The sequence below is a fragment of the Myotis nattereri genome (assembly GCF_964212035.1).
Source record: "Myotis nattereri genome assembly, chromosome: 2".
Taxonomy (NCBI): domain Eukaryota; kingdom Metazoa; phylum Chordata; class Mammalia; order Chiroptera; family Vespertilionidae; genus Myotis; species Myotis nattereri.
In genome coordinates this window covers 210,746,680-210,767,639 of record NC_138076.1, presented here as the reverse complement: position 1 = coordinate 210,767,639, position 20,960 = coordinate 210,746,680, and the positions used below count along the sequence as shown (strand labels likewise).

Sequence of the window (20,960 nt, the reverse complement as noted above, 5' to 3'; positions counted from 1 at the left end):
GTCTATGTAATAGGAATCCTCTGATTACAGACACACTGATGGTAGCTGCTTTCTCCGAAGTGGCCCACACTAGAGAAGTAGAGTGATTGATCAGAGCCCAGTGACTTAATTCTTTGTGCCAGACCCGATTTAAACATCCGCACGAGAGGAATAACAAATTGTTTCTGAAAGAGTTGAAATGTCATGTGGCTCCAAACCATCCACGCTTGCTACACTGAACTGTATAAAATTGGTTTTCAAGATTGCCTTATTCTCCTTTCTTTCCAATAAGTTGAGTTCTTTACTTCTACCTTTGATTAGATACAAATGGAGACAATTAAGTCTCTCCTCCCTCAAAACATTCCCATTCCTGACAACTCGGGAGTCTTCTGTTTGACCTGAAAGGGTGGGTGGGGGAAGAATCACTAACTTTTAGCATCTCCAATGTCTGGGTCCAAACCAGCCTGACTCTCCACAATGGGTACTGGTCTGTTGTGTCTCTTGGGACAACAGATAGTTAAGTCATGCTTCCTCCTCACAGCCGTATTTGAAGCACTAAGTTTTCTCTTACAGGATAAAGAGCCCTAACATTCCTTCACCACTCATGACAAGGTCTTCTTTGGAAGCTGGCTCTCCAATGATCTGTTCCTCAAACTGGCTGTCCAAAATTGAACAAAATACCATGAGTGTGGAACAGTAAGACTGGTGAGTTTTTTGGACACATACCATTAACACATCCTAAAATGGTCTTATCTCACTGGCAACCCTTTCTGGTTCATACTGAGTCTAAGATCAACTTATTCACATTTATCTTCATTTTTTCTTCTTAGTTTTGGCCACATCAAATCAGCCTATTTAAGGTTAGATGAAATCTTAGTTATTTATCAAATACATGTATTGGTTAATTCTCCTAGTTTTGTGTCATTTACAAATCTGATAAAGATTTCTTCTTCCCAGCTATGCTGAAAAAGTATGTAGAGGCACAGCTAGTGATAGAGAGCTGTGACCTAACACTAGTGCCCCCCTTCCAGTGGAGATAATCCATAATCTATCTTCTTTAGCTACAGCCAATTCAACAAACTATCAGTTTGTGTAACCAGGATTAAAGATTGTCAAAGGCCTTGATGAAATCAATATTCCCTATTGGCTTTTACTTGATATATAAAAGCCTTATCAAAAGATGAAGTAAGGTCAGGTACAATCTGAGCTGAGTAAGCCTGATGATCAAATCAGTTTCTTTGAGAATTTATTATATCTCCAAATTTCATTACTTAGTTTAGCCAAACATAACTGAAATAAAGGTACCCAACCACACTGAGTCACTAATCCAGGCTACTTTGCATCTTAGACCCAGATCAAATTTACCTTCAAAAGAGAGGACCAGGAACTTTACTAACTTGAAATCAAGTGAACGTGTGAAAAAGACTAGATTAGAGAGAAAATACACCTCGAAAGAACAGAGGGCGAACTATGAGCTACATTTATTATGTTAAGTCTGTTTTGCTGTAAAAAAAACAGAGTCCAACTACAACGCAGTTTATTTCTGCTTTGTAAACCTTGAGAAATGTGAAAGTGCCACAGAAAGAAAACAGTGCTATATTAACACATTGTATGCGGGAAACGTGTTTACACGTTTTACGTATTTATACATTCTACCAGTGTAGTAGAGTGCGGGAAACGTATTAATACGTTTTTTATAGACTAGCGGTAGAATGCGGGTAACGTATAAATACTAAACTAAAGTTATCGTAATTTTACTGAACGTTGCCATTTGTGCAAAAAATTAGTAAAAATGGCCCGCGCCACCTGTTAGCGCGAGATAAAAACTACCCGCAAACAATGTGTTAACTTAAGGTAACAATTTTTGAGGTAAAATAAGGCACTAAAGTTAACACAGCCAACAATGACTTTTTGTTTAATTCTCTTCCAACTCTACAGACATAATTCTGCTTTCACCTTCATTACATGTTCATATGGTTTTAACAGGGGATAAACCTCCTCTTCTAAGAATCTCTGTACCTGCAAAAACGGAAAGCAAATATGAAACAAAATATTAAGATATCAGTTTATAACACTAAGACCTAATTTGATAAAGAATTTACTCCACCATTGAGCTATTTTTCTCAACTGCCTGTCAGAATTCTCTCCCTAGACACAGGCAGCTTAGCCACCATGCCCACATATGCTATCCTTCCAAGCTGTGTTTCCAGTGGGTCTCACCATTCTCCGCTCAGTTACCCAAGCTAAAATCATCACTGCTTCTTCCCGCCCCTCATTCAACCAGCTGCCAAGTGCTTACCCTTCTAAGAGCCCGCAAATCTCTCCCCTTGCCTGTAACAGCCACTGCCTTGGCTCACAGCCCTCATTATCCAGTGCTCGGCCCATGCAGCAGCCTCCTTGTTGGCCTCCCTATCTCCTGTTTAAGTCTTTCCAATCGACAACCCCAGAGTGATTTGAATATAAATGATAAACTCTTGCCTGTCTTCCACTTTAAATCCTATAACTGCTTCTGGGGCACTTGATATGCCATCAAATGACTGCAATTTCTCTCTCCAATGTTGGACATATCCTCTCAGACTGGTGACCCCAGGTTAACTCTTACTTGGCCCTAAGATTCAGCTCAGATGTCACGCTGTCCAAGAAGTCTTCACCACCTTCTACTATTCGAGGGTTATGTCATCCTTTGTGATCCCCCAAAAGAGGTGCTTCCCTCAATTCCTGTGTGTACTGCTTGGTATTACAATGAACTATTTACAAGTCTTCACTAAGTTTTGAGCTCCCTGAAGAATCTACACATCTTTAAAGCCCCCACATTAAACACATACTGAGCTCTTGGTCTGCACTTGATAAATGCTTCTGAATAGACTCTTGTGGTCCCCAAAAGACCAAGAAGAAAAATGACAAAATACATACTGAATACATACTATGCACCAAGCATCATGCTAGCCAGACCTTTCGATCTCACATCCCTTAATGAGATGTATATTTTTATCTTGTCAGTCAGTAAATGCCAGAAATCAGGATTGAACTCAGATCTACCAGATAAAACCCTATTGTTGTCCATTACACCACATTCTCTAGACCAGTGGTCGGCAAACTGCAGCTTGCGAGCCACATGCGGCTCTTTGGCCCCTTGAGTGTGCCTCTTCCACAAAATACCGACTTCTGCGCATGGGCCACGAAGTTTCAATCGCACTGTACATGCATGCCCGCACGTGGTATTTTGTGGAAGAGTCACACTCAAGGGGCCAAAGAGCTGCATGTGGCTCGCAAGCCGCAGTTTGCCAACCACGGCTCTAGGCCAAAGGAGAATTCAGAGAAATTCACACAGAAAATAGTTAAGACAGCTCAAACAACTGAAATTTTACTGTCTAGCCAGCAACCTGCTTCGAATTCTCACTGGCCCCATTCACATCACACCTCCCACAGACTGGAAACATTCCCGTATTCCAGGTTCTGCAGCCCAGCAGGATAAAAAGATGGCATTTGGGAAGACTGCAGCTCCACCGAAGTGCTCCCATGATGCTTACCTGTTGGGATGCACGCCCAGTGAAAGAGGAAGGATCCAGTAAACGGTCCAACTGGGAGTGAATGGGACTGAAGTAGGCATCGGCGAGGATTCGCTCTATGAGGTCATTGTCACCTCCTTCCTGCTTGACCACAGCAGCTGCCTGCTGGGAGAGCACTCTAATTTTCTCATGGCAATCCTGGAAGACAGTGAGGCATTGTTGGTTCACCACTAACAGGGCATCTGAATGCCTTGATAAGTCACCGACACTTCACATCCACACTGTCTCTGGCTGGTACACAAAGCCCCTCCAGGCTGAGGTGGTTCCCCTCACAGTCTGACTCCAAGATCTTGACTCTAACCACAGCCTAGGACAGGGCAGGCTCCTCTAAAGCTCTGAACCATCTCTGTGTCCTGCCTACTTCCCATCACTCCCTATGGAAATTCAGACCTGAGCCCGTCACTAAGAGCAGACCTCTTCTACAAGGGACTGATTCACTTTTAATAAACTGAGTCTACACACTCACCCTCCAGAATAAGCTCATTTTACGACAGAATATGGTCACTGTTCTGTACCAATACCGGGACTTAAGGTAATGATAGAATCTCCTTCCTTCACTCACTCCTCTTCAGGACGAAGGGTGCACTCAATTTATCCAGCAGCACAAGGAGTTACAAACCTGGCGGTTACCCCCGGCTTTCACCATGGCCATGATGATGTTCTCTGTGGCCATGAAAGGCAGCTCTTGCCGAATGCGCCGCTCAATTACCTAGAAGAATGAATGAAAGGCCTCAAAGTTGCAAAGTCATATACACAGTAAGGTAACAACTATGACCAGCAAAATGCACATCAGGGTCATGAATTAAATCTACACCATGTTTAATTTTTCTTAAAAAAATTTTTTTTATTGATTCTGGGGAGGAGAGAAACACTGATTTTGTTGTTCCACTTATGTATGCATTCATTGGTTGGCCTGACCAGAGATCGAACCCGCAACCTTAGCATATCAGAACAACTCTCTAACCAGCTGAGCTACCAGGCCAGGGCTTAATTTTTCTTAATAATCCAGATATTTGATTTAAAAAACTTTAAAAAATTGCTTCATTGAAAACAATTCCTAAAACCTCAACTGTTAAATTTCAGTGCCATTGCAAGAGCCAAGTATCTGACGGGAATGAACCCACCTGCCTCAGGTGCTTAAAAACAGGCAAAGGGGGTTCCAAGATGGCAGCGGATTAAATGGAAGCTACACTGACACTCTCCCACGACCAAACAGGAATTACAGCTAAGACAGAAAAATCATCCTGAATAACCACTGAAGACCAGCTGGAGAGAACCCTCACAACCAACAATGTAAAGAGGCCACATTGAGAATGTTTTCTACATGAAGCTTGAACGTTGTTTTTGAGAAAAAAATGTTACTTTATGAAAATAACAATTAAAAAGTAAAAACAAAAACAACAAAAAAATAGGCAAAGGGATGCCCTGGCGAGTGTGGTGAAGTAGTTAAAGCGTTGGCCTGTGTATGGAAGGGTAACAGATTCAAGGGCGCATGTGGGAGGCAACCAATCGATGTGTGTCTCTTAAATCGATGTTTATCTTTTTCTTTTTCTTTTTTAAATATTTTATTGATTTTTTTACAGAGAGGAAGGGAGAGGGATAGTGAGTTAGAAACATCCATGAGAGAAAAACATCCATCAGCTGCCTCCTGCACACCCACTACAGGGGATGTGCCTGCAACCAAGGTACATGCCCTTGACCGGAATCGAACTTGGGACTCTTCAGTCCACAGGCCGACACTCTAGCCACTGATTGTCTGCCCACCCCGCCCCCCTTCCCCATTCTAAAAATCAATGGAAAAAAATCCTCAGGTGAGGATTAACAAACAGGCTAAGGGAACAGTCTACTCTGCCAGTCTCACCAGACCTGATGATTCTTGCTGGTAGACTGTTTCAAAGTACTTTTCTCCATTTTCTAGAAACATGTCTATAAATTCCACATGTTTGTTCCCTAGAGCTCATGTCACAACCTGAGGAATGAGCTCCTGTTGGGAAGAACTACTGGATCACACTATAGCTCCCCCAACATACCCACTCCAGAGCAGGAAAAGGTTACACTCCCCTTCCCACACTCCAACCCCTCCCTAATATTTTGCTTTTTAATTGAGGCCTCTTACTTTGGGGTACACCACCAGTCCTTCAGAAATGTTCTGCAATGTATTCAATATAGTATCTGCAGTGAGAAATGCTTCGGCCAAACAGATACGTCTAGAAAACAAACAGCCAATTCAGTTATCTCTTTAAACAAGTAACAATTTCAGGGAAATGTAGGGTGTGTCCCAAGCAGTCCTATTGACTTCTCATGTCATATGTGCTATTTGGACAATTTCCTTCATTCTCTGACTTCAACAACCTCAATATCCTGACAACCCTCAAATCTATCGCCTCTTGTCCAGACCACCTGCCCAAGCGCCAAACCATATACTCGAAGAGCTCCACCTGGTTGATCCATAGGTATCTCAAACCCCAAACTGAATTCAGCCACTTTTCCACTGCCTCCTGCTCACCTTCTCAAAACTGCTCTCTCTCCCCCTGTGGCTCCTGGCTCAGTAAACAGCACTAGCACATCATCACCGATCTTAACACTCACTCCATCAACCACCAAGGCTGGCCCTGGCTCATCTGCCACTGTTTTATGTCTACATCCTTCCTCTCCATTCACGTGACCACTGTGCCAGTGTGGACTTGGATTTTTAAAATAGCCCCCTAGCTGTAACCGGTTTGGCTCAGTGGATAGAGCGTTGGACTGCGGACTGAAGGGTCCTGGGTTCGATTCTGGTCAAGGGCATGTACCTTGGTTGCGGGCACATCCCCAGTGTGAGGTGTGCAGGAGGCAGCTGATCGATGTTTCTCTCTCATTGATGTTTCTGACTCTCTATCCCTCTTCCTTCCGCTCTGTAAAAAATCAATAAAATATATTTTTAAAAAAAAATAGCCCCCTAGCGCCCTAACTGGTTTGGCTCAATGGATAGAGCGTCGGCCTGTGGACTGAAAGGTCCCGGGTTCGATTCCGGTCAGGGGCATGTGCCTTGGTTGCGGGCGCATCCTCAGTGGGGGATGTGCAGGAGGCGGCTGATCGATGTTTCTCTCTCATCGATGTTTCTAATTCTCTATCCCTCTCCCTTCCTCTCTGTAAAAAAAAATCAATAAAATATATTTAAAAATAAAATAAAATAGCCTCTTAGCCCCGCCGGCATGGCTCAGTGGTTGAGCTTCAACCTATGAACGAGAAAGTCACAGTTCAATTCCCAGTTAGGGCACATGCCCAGGTTGTTGGCTAGATCCCCAGGATCCCCAGTGTAGGGCGTGCAGGAGGCAGCCAACTGACGCTTCTCTCTCATCATTGATATTTCTATCCTTCACTCCCTCCCTCTCTGAAATCAATAAAAAAAATTTTAAAAATAAAATAGCCTCCTAACTTGTTCTGACTAGATTAATGTCTCCTTATAACTGAATGTCCTAATTGTTGCAAAGTGTTTTAGTGGGCATATCTCACTAGGTCACACCCTGCTAAAAAGTATTCAACGGCTGATTTCTGAATGAGTACACGTCACATTTCCATAAGTAAACCCTGGGTTACACAGAGACCCCAAAAAGCTAGCTTTAACTATGTATCCTCTACTCAAGAAATCCCAGTACAATGCAGGCAAACCAGTGTAATGTGAATCTGCTTTAAATAAGTACATACATACAGTAGAAAACCACATACATGTTGAAATTACTTCTGACCCACTTCACACCTCATTAACATGGCATTGTGCCAGGCACCACAGCTGACATCTATCTGCCTTCAGAACATTAGCTAAACTCCTTTTCAGGGCCTATAACACCCTTTATCAGCTGGCTACAATCCCTATCGGTCCACCTCATCTCATGCCACATATAGACTTCATTCCCCAGTGCCTATTAGTAACTCAGTTCACTCCGTAAAATGTCCTTCTTCTGTCTTTGGGCTTTTATACATGTTCCCGATCTTGTCTTAAATGTCTTTTTAAAATGTCTATTTATTTCTTAAGTCTTCCTGTAAAGCTTTCCCTGACTCCTCACAAAGAGTACCTTGTCCACACTTTGATTCTAACACTTATCACACCGTTCTTTCTATATTCTTGCCTCCCAGTGAGACTCCAGGCTCCTTGGGGACAATGAGAAAATGCAGATACTCAAAACATGCTTCTGTGGCATCCCTACTCCACTGACCGATTGGCACTATCATCCAGCGTGCGTTCAAACCATTGCACAGATGCCGTCTGCAGTGGGTCCATGATCAGGGTCATGAGGTGACGGGCAAGGCTGCAGCACCGCTCTGAGCGCATTGGGTTCCGCTTGTATGGCATCGCACTGGAGCCTGCCCACGTACAAAGACAAGAAGCAAAGGCAGAAAGACTTCAGAGGAGGGTGAGAGCCTGCGCATGCTGGCGTGTGAGCCGTTAACACACGCCCACAAGCCTGGCAGCACCTCTGCGGTGTGCCAGTCTTCACACACACTCACCAATCTGTTGTTTCTCAAAGGGTTCCTCCAGCTCCTTGAGGTTTGCCAGGAGTCGTATGTCAGTGCAGATCTGAGGAAAAGCAGGGGTAGAGGCATTACCCCACACTCTTGAATGCAGGAATCTGGGGGCAGGGACTAGGGCCCCAAAATGTTAAAAATGACACCTGACATCGCTTGAGCGACGTAAGTAAGTCTGAGGCTGACTGGTCTGTCTGTGGTGTCCAAAGCTCTCATCCCACCCCACCAGCTGCCACCACTCACCTTGTGCACCGAAGCCCCCAAGCTAGCCAGCACAGACAGCACCTCAATATCCACTTTTCGTGTATAGGTCTGCCCTGTGATGATGAAAGCCCTAGAAATAAATAGAAAAGAGCCTTAAGTGGAAATATTTCAAAATGTGACTGTGTCAAAAAAAAAAAAAAAAAAAAGAACAAAAACAGACCCTAAGTGAAAGCTTGGTCTCACTGGTATACTAAGTCACATTCGGCCCAGAGGACCTGATAACTAGTTCCTGGAACAAACTGCTCTTCCACCCTTTTTACTAATACCCAGTCAGCTCCTGCCCCAAGAAGGAAAACAGTCCATGTGACCATGTCCTGCTGCAGCCTGAAGGATGTGCCTGGAAGGAGCCACAGTGGAGCACCGTGGCCCTCAATGGAAATGGCCAGGTTTAACTAATGCACTGGAGGCCTCAGTAAATAAACAAAAACAGCAACATGGGTAAGGCTATTATTCTAAACATCTCAGAAGTAAGTTTCCTTTTTCTTTACAGATTGTAAGAAAATAGAATCCAGGCTATAAGAAAATAAACCCCAAGCAAGTGATGGGAGGAAATGGGTGGAAAGGAAAACGCCAAAAAAGTGAGGGTCAAATCTACAGATATAGTGAACACAGGCTGTTCATCATTTACTAGGGAGAACAGCCCTTTCCCCATTTACCTACCTCTTAAATCCTGCCTTTTCGGTCACCAACTTGTCAAGCTGCTCTACCTTGGAAAGAAAAGACATCCCTATAGTAATCCGGGGGTGTCTAGTATGAGAATATCTCATCCTGCACAGACTGTGCTCCCCGTACTCCTTCCTTTCCAGATGCCACGCATCCCGAGATCGATCCCCTCCAGTCCCGGAGGTCCGCTTTTCTCTGTGCCCCACCACTGAGTTCCTGTGTCCCCAGGTCGCTTTCAGAGTACCTTCTGGTCATCTCCCTCGAAGAGCTGCAGGAAGCTGGCCTGGGTGCCAGTGGTGCCTTTCACTCCCCGGAAGCGCAGATCATCTCGGACACGCTTCAAGTTCTGAAGATCCATGCAAAGATCTTGAATCCAAAGACAGCAACGTTTCCCAACTGTGGTCAGCTGAGCAGGCCTGGAGGCAGCCAAAGAGAACACAGGCAAGTTCCAAACCAAGAACTGACTTTCATAACAGCTTCCTTGCTTCCTCTAGTCATCACTGTTACCTCTGGGAAGAACTAAAGCAAGAGATGGGCAAAACTGGAGCTAAAAACTTTGAGCGAATAATAGTTAAGGAGATTCTATGCCACTTATGAATATTCAAAGACTACAAAGCTAAAGGGCTCCCAACACAGTTCTCTCTTCATCAGCAAGAGGAAATGTAAGGGCAGAGACAATGTCTGTTTTGTTTATCTCCAGGCTTTGGTAAGAAATATACATACATTCATGTAAAAACCATTTGCCAAGCATCTAATGTATTCTTGATTTTGGAAATAAAACAACAAACAAAACAGGCACCCTGTCCAATGGAGTGCACATTGTAAACAAACAAGGCAACTGTTGATTTGTTGTGAAAAATACGAAAAAAGAAAATGAGGATGAGGACAATGGAGAATGCTACTCTAGATTGGCAATCAAGGAAGGCCTTTCTTTGTAAGGAGTCAAGACTTTATGAGGAGCAGCCATACTGTGGAGATCCCCAAAACACACATAACAAAGGACTCGAACATAACAACTAATGGCTGTGTATGCAGTCTGAAGTCTAAGCCAATCCACTGCAGGTCTGTTTCTGAACATAAAACATTACAAATAAACTGCAACAATGCAGGAGTCCTAATAGATGACCTAGCCCATTCCAGATGGAATTTCTCTATTAGGCTGATGATACTGATAGCTGGAGAAATCAAGAAACACCACTGGGAATGTCTCTAGCAGGCAGACCACATGCTATAATATATCTCCAAATTAATCTGAAGTAGTTTTCTTTGCTAACTCCTGCTAATAGATTACAGGTACAAGCAAAGAAATAAATGAATTTGCATGGATCTGTTCACAGCAGCATTATACATAATAGCCACAAATGGAAATGACCCAAATATCTACCAACTGATGAATGGACAAATGTGGGTAGACGTCGAAAACACTATGCTAAGCTTAAAAAAACACACACAAAAAACAGTCAAAAGAGATGAATATTGTATGATTTCTACTTAAATAAAATGTCCACAAGAGGCAAATCCAGACAGATAATAGATTAGTGGTTGCCAGGGGCTATGGAATGGGGGAATAAGAGCGACTGCTAATAGATACAGGTTTTTTGTGGGGTAATGAAAATATTCTCAAATTACATACTGGTGATGACTGTGTAACTGTAAATATACTAAAAACGACTCAATTGTACACTAAAAGGGATGAATTTTATAATACGTGAATTATATCTCAATAAAGTTGTTTCTTTTTCATTGCAGGGACTGACATACCGAGGAGATGCCCACACAGCTACACCATTTTCTGAGTTCCCAATGCCTGCTCACTGTGGCAGCAGATACCTCTCATTATGCTATCCCCAGCGAACACTGGAATGCCTGCAGTCCCTGAGCATCTCCAACAGATGCAGGAGAGGAAGAGAAGCTGCAACACAGGGAATGCTAGGTGTGTAGGGAGGCAGCAGAGAGGAACATTTTTCTTGGCCAAGACACACAGACACTGAGCACTGACTCCTTCACATGGACAATTTCTTCAGGTTTTTACCAATAAATACAGGCCCTAACTTTTAGGAAGATTAAACCCAGCTTGGGCTTTCCTAAATTGATGATATAGGAGATGATAAACTTGTTACCATAACAATACCCCACCAAAACATAAGGCACATGCTAATTCACCACTTCTGAACTACCATCACTCAAAACCTGCTACTCCCATTCCAAAAATCACATCATCAGCTTTTAAACAGGGTTTTTTGGAGTAATCATAAAAATATTTGCACTTTTTAAAAATAAAAAAATAAAAAAGCAGTAGAGAAAAAGATTAATTACCCTACTATCTCCTAAAGCATAGTAATCAATATTTACAGCTTGGTATAATTTCTCCCAATTTTTGTGCTATTTATATACTGTCTTTAACCCCTAACATTAACCTAAGCATGTTTCCATATTAGTCTTACCTGAATAATTTTAATGGCTGCAAATTATTCCAACCTGTGGATATACTATATATCTTATTTAATTATTCCCTTATTGTGGGACATTTAGATTGTTTCCTATTATAAATAATATTTTAACAAAGATCTTTGGACATAAAGCTTTCCCCATAATTTGGATTACTTCCTTGGTCTAGATTCCCTAGAAGAGAAGCATGAAATCAAGGGGTATGAATACTTTCTAAGGCTCCTGATACTTATTTCCCAATGCTTCCCAAATGAACTATTAATTTACTCTCTCGCCAGTACAGCATTTAGCGTAGGTATCAGGGATCTGCTTAAGCTCTGTTTTGAGATTATCCACCTCAAGGTTTCCCTGCAGAAGAACTGAACACTAAATGAAAGCCAGGTGCATATAAACAAGCCCCATTCCCAAGATGCAATCATATCACTTACTGGAAATGTGTGAAACCTAAGGTGGGAAGATCAGCTCGGTCCTTAGCAAAGTCAGCAAGCCGAGAGATCACTCTGGCAAGCTATAAGAAAGACCATGTGGTAGAAAGAGGGTGAATTCAGGTTGAGCTCATTACATAATCAGGAACTAGACTTTTACACAAGTTAATATAGAATTAGACCTCCAGCTCAATGAAGGCACAGGCATCTTTTCATTTTTGTATCCTCAAGTGCCTTAAAGAGTTCATAGCAACGAACATTTGAAAATTGAGTTGACAAGAAATTAGATATAGGATCATTCACCTGAGTAAATGAGCATTTATTTAGATGACTATTGTGTTGATTTACTCTTAAGTGGTGCCCATCCCCTATCACAGGGAATCCAGGGCTGGTAGGAAATTTCTGCCAACTCCTTACCTTTGGCAAAAGCAGGTCAAATGCATTTCTAAGAATAATCAGGTCCTGCAAAGGAAAATGTAATGGTCTTATATTAAACAGCTTTGCCCAAACATTATTACTAAAACTCATTGAACTGTATAGTTAAAATGGGTAAATTTATGGTATGGAAACTATACCTCAATAAAGCTGTTTTAAAATGGAGATAATAGCATCTAACTCTTATGACTGTCATGAAGAATAAATGAATCCTATATAATAAAGAGCCAATATGCTAATTACACAGAACAGCAGAACAACCGTCTGGACGACCTTCCAGACGAAGTTGGGGCTGCGAAGGCTGAGGCAAGCCGCTGTGGCTTCGAGGGCTGAGCCCCTTGCACAAATTTCGTGCATCGGGCCTCTAGTATATACATAAAGTGCTCTGAATAGTGCCAGACACCTAGTAAACTCTTAGGAAAATATATGCTGATGCTTTTTCTAATTAAAGGTTTTGTTTAAGAGTTACAATGCAACCCTTTTTTCTTTTCTGATGTAACAGTAAAGAATTGCAATGGACCTCGGAAAAATTCCTTTGGAAAATTACCTTGGTCACGAAAATGCTAAGACCTTGGGTTATGTCCAGCATGCCAATGAGTAAGCATTACCTGCAGGTCTTAGTCTATGGAGGTGAGTAGGGGCTTATAGTTTAGACAGAAGGGATATCAAAAGCAGAAAATTCCTGAGCATTAAGATATCCCTAAAACTAAAGAACTATGGAATCACTTTCTCAAACTGGATAAAGTAAAATACAATTTGTAAATGCATTATAAATAACAACTGAGTCCTAAGTGGAAACAAAACAACATGGGTTCCTACTGTATTGTCTCCAACATAGCAGGAGGTGGCCCCAAGATGTATAATGCCGGCGGCTTTGGGACAGCAGTGGCCAAACGTGTGCACATGAGCCATCACATCATGTCGTAATTTCTTCTCTTCCTCAGCTGCCATCTTGAAGTCGATATTGTCTAGGTTTGATTTCATCTCCTGGATTTGTTCATCTGTGATAGGCAAACCCAATGTCTGCAGGACACACCAGATAAAATAACATAACTTCAGATGTCACAATTATTTGAACTGAAATAATACTGAGAAAAAAAAATTGGCTCATGATATCATTTATGCTCTCTCCCCCAATTCTTAAAATTTGGTGTACCTCAAAGTGCATGGTTAGGACGGGATGACGTTCTCAATGAATCTTGGTAAATTGTATTCTAAGTAAACTCCAATATGTACGACAATGTAATTCTGATCGTTGTTCCCTCTGGCCCCATATCTCTGCTCACTCCCTCGCATATTCTGGTTTCTGGGCTCAAATGTCACCTCTTCAGAGAGATCTCTTTCCTGACTCAATGTGAGACATCGTTTTGTCTCTCTCTATCCTTTAGCCTGGTTTTACTTAGAGCACTCATCACATGACATTTTCACAAATGTCCATCCTAATCAGTAGAATATATCCTCCATGCGCAATGTTGTCATATTTACTGCTTAGTGCTTGGCATGTAAGCGCCCAAACTGTGGGATCCAAACCACAGCTTTACATTTGACCCAGATGGATTTACTCAGAGAAACCAAAATTATGAATGCTGTTGTTTTCCCAACAAATTAGATACAGAAATTCAGTGCAACTAAAAGCAATTCCAAGAGATACTGATGAGAAAATAAACACACCAACATCTTTTTTTTTCTTCTTAACATTTTTATTGATTTCAGATTGGAAGGGAGAGAGAGAGAGATAGAAACATCAATGATGAAAGAGACTCGTTGACTGGCTGCCTCCTGCACACTCCCTACTGGGGATTGAGCTCGAAACTTGGCATGTGCCCTTGACTGGAATCGAACCCAGGACCCTTCAGTCCGCAGGCTGACGCTCTCTATCCCCTGAGCCAAACCAGCTAGGGCTGCACACCAACATCTTACATTCATCCATCACTGGAAATACCATGCTGGCAAAAAAACATTTGGCTGCCCAGGCAGCTCAAAACCCTGGATGTATATGTTGGTGAAATTTTTTCCAACCTCATTTGAAACTCCCAAGCCTTGGTTCTGGGGAGGATCTTGCATCTTAGAACTATCTTGTCCAAGATGATAACTAGTGGTCAGATGAGACTATTTACATTTAAACTGATTAATATTAAAAAGTACAAATTCAGCCCACCCCTGCCCTGGCTGGTTTGGGTCAGTGGATAGAGCGTCGGCCTGCAGACTGAAGGGTCCCGGGTTCGATTCTGGTCAAGGGCATGTGCCTTGGTTGCGGGCGCATCCCCAGTGGGGGGTGTGCAGGAGGGAGCTGATCGATGTTTCTGACTCTATCTCTCTCCCTTCCTCTCTGTAAAAAATCAATAAAATATATTTAAAAAAAAAAATAAAAAAAAAAAATAAAAAGTGCAAATTCAGTGCCTCAGTCACACTAGCCACATTTCAAGTGCTCAGTAGTGGCCCGCGCTCGCTGCCTTGCATCTTTAGCGGGTACTTATGACATTTCAGGGCTCCTCTCAAAGCAAAGCAGCAGGGGACAGCGTGAGCAAACTGCTTCCTACCCCCAAGCACTGTATCTTCTCAAAATTCATTCCAGATTCATTTTTTTAAATATTTTTTTTTTATATTTTATTGATTTTTTACAGAGAGGAAGGGAGAGATATAGAGAGTCAGAAACATCGATGGGAGAGAACCATCAATCAGCCACCTCCTGCACATCCCCCACTGGGGATGTGCCCGCAACCCAGGTACATGCCCTTGACGGGAATCGAACCTGGGACCTTTCAGTCCACAGGCCGATGCTCTATCCACTGAGCCAAACCGGTTTCGGCCCAGATTCATTTTTTACACCCTTAATCTCTCAGTCATTTTCCCCCCTCTTCACTACTAAATTATGTAACTTATGCTAATTTTGACACCCTCACTAATAGGTAATCTAAATTTAGGGGGTCATATCAAAATTGTATGCATTTCAGGCAATATGCTGACTGGGCAGAGGAAATGACACATATTCAGACAACTCTACAGTTCAATTCCAGCTTGAAGCCACCAACTAGCCACGATGACCCTGCAAAGTCTTAGAATGCCACTACCCTAGCCTGTAAAGTACCAAAGGATACAGAGAGTAAAGTACATGCTGGCACATAGTAAACCACAACACGCTATCAATGTCCTCTTTTACTATCCATTATTGCTACATGAGCCAACAGTTTATGAAACCTCTCCGTGCCTACACTCCATCATCAGTAAAACCTTATGGGTTGTTCTGAGGATTAATGAGCTATTAATATGTAAAGTCTCAAGAGTGCTCGGCACATAGTAGGCACTAGAGAAATGCCCGCTATTATTATGTCACTTTATTTCCTTGAGCACAGTGCTATGGAGGGGGTGAGCTAAGACGAAACTTTCCTTTGGGGGAATTCCACGGTACCACGGTCCACGTCGCCTCGTCAGGATTCAGGGTCCACTCCTGCCACTTCAGAGGGCACTGCCATCTTGCTCGCTGGGGCATTTTCCTCTGACACTTTACAGCTCTCTGGATCACCTTCAGTTTCCGTTCCCTCCTTTGGGAAGGCCCCTCTGGAGCTATTTCTGAAACCTTTGCCCCGAAGAGCTCTACATGCAGGTCTTATCAAACAAACCGTAAGTCCCGGCTAATAAACCTCTACTTGGACTCCTCCTCGGAGGCAAGGCGCACGCAGACTGGTGGGGAGGAAAGAGTGGCCTAGGAAACATGGAATTTGCAGGGACAGTCCAGGCACTGAGAGGGCTAACCCCTATTTTGTAAAACTACTGTTTGAAATTCTCCATTTAGATAGTCCCTTATTCTGTAAAGTCAACTCTGCAATTTTTAGACAGCCCCTTAGTCTGAAAAAGTAACTTTGCTTTCTAGCCTGCTTGAATAATAAGGAAGAGAAACTTAGCTGCCTGACCTTGTAAGCCAGAGACCGGATACGCCCATACGCTCATGCCATGCCGGGCGTATTTTTTAATTGGATAGAAGGTTGCTGTTTCCAAGGCCACGGTTTCCAGGGAGAGAAACACTAAGCACACACAGGGCTGGCTCTTTAATAAAAAGGAAAACTCTGCTTGTTTGCTCTGCTTAGAATTTGAATTCCATTTTTCTCTAAGCACCACCGGCGTATATTAAAGGGTCACTCCACACTCTCTAAGCCAGTGGTTGTCAACCTTCCTCATGCCGCGACCCTTTAATACAGTTCCTCATGCTGTGGTGACCCCCAGCCATAACATTATTTTCGTTGCTACTTCATAACTGTAATGTTGCTACTGTTATGAATCGTCATGTAAATATCTGATATGCGGGATGTATTTTCATGGTTACGAATTGAACATCATTAAAGCATAGTGATTAATCACAAAAACAGTATGTAATTATATATGTGTTGTCTGATGGTCTTAGGCGACCCCTGTGAAAGGGTCGTTGGACGCCCAAAGGGGTCGCGACCCGCAGGTTGAGAACCTCTGCTCTAAGCGTTGCTTGATTTTTTTTCCCGGTTTTCTGCAACATCACGGCAGAGACACGGTGGAAGACCAAGTGGCTAATCAAGCGCTCGGGTTGGCACCGAACCCAGCCAGGTGCACATCCCAGTTCCGTTCCAACAGCTGGGCGGCCTGGCGCGCACAACGCGTTTGGCTATTATCGAGGCTTGGTTTTCTCCCCTCTCGTGTGGGAAGAGCATCACCTATTTCGCAAGGGCTTTGTGGGCTGAATGAAAAAAGATGTGTAAAAAAAACGGGCAGAACCGCACGTCACGGGCGCTCGGGGGCCAGCGGGGCACTCCTGCCGGAATGGCCAAGGTTCAGGGCTCCAAGTCACAGACTGCGCTTCTCGCCGCCGCCTCCGCGTCTACAACCCGCCGAGGCTGAAAGCACGTGAGGCAACAGGTGGCGGCGCCCCAGCTCCTCACGAAAGGGAACACCCGGCCGAAAATAGCGGGACAGCTGTGCCCCGGCGGCTAGACCCACGTGGGCGCGAGGCCGGCACGAGCTGGGGCGGCCCGCCTCCCTGCGCCGGGTCCCTCCGCTCCGCGGCCCGTTACCTGCTCGGCTTCCGCCAGCCACAGCCAGAGCTGCCGCCAGGTCCGGAACTTGTACTTGTCGCTGAACACGAAGCACATCTCCGGGCTGGCGTAGCGGGAGGCGAGCGGCGAGCGGTAGCTGTCGTGCCCGCAGGCCGCCGGCGGCCCGCCACAGTCTCCGCGCGCTGCCATGCCGACCACGCGACCCCACCAGACTGGACAGGACAGCCGGGGCGGAAGCAGCCGTCTGGAGGCGGGACTTCCTCCTCTGGGGGCGGGACTTCCTCCACGTGGTCCCGTCTCCCTGGCCGAGGAAAACCTGGGGGGGTCAAGATTGCGGAGTTTTGGCTGCTAGCGCTCTACCAGCGGTTCTCAACCTGTGGGTCGCGACCCCTTTGGGGGGGGTCGAACGACCCTTTCACAGGGGTCGCCTAAGACCATCCTGCATATCAGATATTTACATGACGATTCATAACAGTAGCAACATGACAGTGATGAAGTAGCAACGAAAATAGTTTTATGGTTGGGTCACAACTTTAGGAACTGTATTTAAAGGGCCAGAAGGTTGAGAACCACTGGAGGCTTAACCATTTTCTCTTCGTTTACAAGAAGCGTGATTAGCGCTCCATAAGTTACTTAGCCGCGCTGTTCCTCATTTCCTCATCCAAAAGAGGTACACTAAGACCCGCCTTTAAGACTGCTGTGAGGTTTGAGCATCAGATCCATGTCCGGGACACGTAGAAAGCCCTTCCATGTGTTTGCTATTATTTCTGCCTCCCCCCCCCCCCCCCCTCCTACTGCCTGTCTGGTTCTGAGGAGGAATGAAGATGCCTAAGGGAAATTGGCATTTATTGAGTTGCAAGTTGTCTTAGTAACAAGTTGATTTATAGAAAAATTGTTTTGGTGAGAAATACTTGTGTGAAATATTAAAGAGTAATATTAAAGAGCACAGGGAATGACCACTCTGGCCAATCCCTCGCTGCACCATATAGGTAAGACCACAGCTGAATGCTACCCTTAGGAATGGTGTATGTAAGCCTGATAGACACCTTCTGATTGACGCATTGTGACTGATAACCAGCTTGTACTCTGGTTAACGCTTGTGTGATGACAGATGCTACTGATAGCCTCCTGGACTGCCGTGGGCCAGAACAGGCTTAAAAACAGGCCCCCACTTCAGACATGATCATCCTCTTGATCCACACTCCACGCTGCTTTGCTCCACGGACGGCAGAAGAACGGCCGAACCTCCGATCAGGAGACTTCAGTCGCCCTCCTCCCGCTGACTCGACCCAACCAGACGGCCAGCCAGACGGCCAGCCAGACGGCCAGCCACCCAAAGACGGATCCGCCGCTGCCCACAGAGGACGCCACTCTCCCCCGGGGACCCCGTTAAGCCTGAGCCCACGGCACCAGGAACCTTGTGAGTAATAAAGTGCTGTGTGATTTGCAACTGCATATTCTTGTGTGGCGTCATTCCTCCGCACTCTTAACTGCATTAATGTCAGGTCAGATGATAATGCCTAGCCTCGGCCCTGCTTGCTTAGAGTAGTCTCTTCCCTAGCAACTATTTAATGCCCCAACACCTGCACCGTTAAGTTTATCTCAAGGGACGCCTTGGATAACACCCCATATTCTCTACTCGGACACAGGTGGTCCCCTTGGACTTCAACAAGCTGGAACTGAGACTCAGAAGCTGAGAGACGTGCTGAGGGTCACTCACCCAGCTAAGTGGGGCCGTCCCACCTGAGATAATGCACTCTCAGCCACCAAGCGGTATAGTTCCCAGCACACACCACGCCGGGTCACACCACGGATTGGAGAAGGCATTCCCCCGTTCTGGAACACCTTTTTTCTCACTACTTAAGGCCCAGTCCAGAGAACGTTCCCTGATGGTCCCGCTCTCTCCTCTGGTTGGCTAATAATAATAAAAGCTCCTCGGTTTATGGAGGTAGCACTGCTTCACATAAGTGATCTCATTAAGTCCTTGTGTCCCTGAGTTGCTCAGGTATTATTAAATGAAATACTACAAGTTAAGCCCTTGGTGCAATGCACAGAGTAAGTACCCAGTAAATGCTAGTCATTATGACCTCATTTTGCAGATGACAAAACAAAGGCATGGGCAGGTTGAGTGTCTTTAGTATGTTCATGAGGAAGGGGACAACTAGGAGTTAATTGCAGGCGGATAGTCTCCAGACACTTGGTTCTTAATTCCAAATGTACCCTTTCCTTGGCACTCCAAAGGTACCAAGCTGCTTTACAATGACCTGTTTCTGGCCCTGAGTGGGATAGCTCAGTTGGATGAGGTGGCATAAGGGTTACGAGGTCAATCTCTGGTCAGAGCACATTCTGGAGGCAGCCAGTGGGTGGAACAGCAAGTTGAAGTTTCTCTTTCTCTCCCCACCAACCCCCCTCCGGCCCTTCCCCTCTTTCAAAAATCAATCAATAAGCAAACATTTTAAATTGCCTTCTGAGCCCTTCACTAAAGGTAAGACCTCCCAGCTTGTTTGGTGAGGTGAACTCCCCCTTCCCAGTAACGGTATTTCGAGGATATTAAACATTGCTGATTAGATCTCAAGTAAAGATCTTGTTTTTACCAATATCTTTCCTGCCATCTTTCCATTTCTGTTTCATTTATTTCAGATTCACTCAAAAACCTATAGATCACTCCTGTAGTGTCCTCCCTGCCCACCTCCAGAATACCTTGAATCAGAAAAACCCATCCGTCACCTGGGCTCATCATTTAGGTCTTCTTCCATCTCCCCTCTTGAGCTGCAGAGGATTCATTTTGGGGGTGAGGGCAGACAGTTCTGGAAAGATGAATTTACTTCCTTCAATTTTTCACTCTCTGCAGTGTTTCATAGCTTTGATGTGCCATGGAGTTTACTGTTCTCACTTGCCACTGTGACTATTGCAAATGCAACGGTCTCCTCAGCCTTCCAGCCCTTTCTCCTGCCTCTGCTTCACTTTGCTGTTGCTTTTCCTCCGCAAAATAGAGGAGTTTCTGCCTCCAGCCTTCTATCTCTTCCTTCAGGAAACTATCTTGCTTTTAATTATTTTATCATGGATTTTTCATCTCTCCAGTTCTGTCTCCCTTCTCCTCTGATTTAAAAATAGATGCTGACTCCCTAACTCAGTGTCCAGGACTCCTGTATTCAACAAATTCATCCCTCTCCCTGACTTATTCCTTAGCACCGCACTATAACTCCTTGCCTTCTCTCATTTCCTCCAAACCACATTCTCATTGATTACTGACAACTTCTCTAATAAGCAAAAGGTCCTTCTCCACAATATATGTTTGCATAAAGAATATGATAAAGTCTAAGTGTTGGGGGTGGGGGAGGGGCACATGCAGGGAATGAGATGGGCAGGGAACAAACTAGGAGCAAAATTCCCACTGCATGTCTTACATAATTTTGATTTTTGAGCCAAATAGTCCCCCCCCCCTTTATTAAATCATCCTTCCTGTGTGATTGCAGTATTTAGCATTTTTTGACAACCTCTTCCTCTTACTTTGAAACTAAACTGTCTTGCCCTGGCCGGGTAGCTCAGTAGGTTAGATCATCATCCCAATATGCCAAGGTTTCGGGTTCAATCTCTGGCCAGGGTACACACAAGAAGAAACCAATAAGCCTGGCCAGCATTGCTCAGTG

General features: G+C 44.4%; 1 protein-coding gene across 1 annotated transcript; it reads right to left on the bottom strand.

Moving 5' to 3' along the window:
- Positions 1-1,499: 1,499 nt before the first annotated feature.
- On the bottom strand, positions 1,500-17,577 carry ADSL (adenylosuccinate lyase). Its single transcript, XM_081083468.1, has 13 exons — positions 17,329-17,577; positions 13,109-13,312; positions 12,272-12,316; positions 11,858-11,937; positions 9,226-9,397; positions 8,979-9,025; positions 8,298-8,388; positions 8,037-8,106; positions 7,745-7,892; positions 5,665-5,755; positions 4,168-4,257; positions 3,510-3,686; positions 1,500-1,998 (listed from the first exon to the last, which is right to left on the bottom strand). The coding sequence occupies exons 1-13, from the start codon at positions 17,497-17,499 to the stop codon at positions 1,912-1,914; spliced, it is 1,473 nt and encodes a 490-aa protein (XP_080939594.1). The 5' UTR covers positions 17,500-17,577; the 3' UTR covers positions 1,500-1,911.
- Between the last annotated feature and the right edge of the window lie 3,383 nt (positions 17,578-20,960).

Coding starts and splice junctions, on each gene's coding strand:
- ADSL (XM_081083468.1), bottom strand. CDS start 17,499: ATGGCAGCGCGCGGAGACTGTGGCGGGCCGCCGGCGGCCTGCGGGCAC. Junction 13,313..17,328: donor GGCTGGCGGAAGCCGAGCAG/GTAACGGGCCGC, acceptor TGTGTCCTGCAG/ACATTGGGTTTGCCTATCAC. Junction 9,398..11,857: donor TTAGGTTTCACACATTTCCA/GTAAGTGATATG, acceptor GGCTGCCTCCAG/GCCTGCTCAGCTGACCACAG.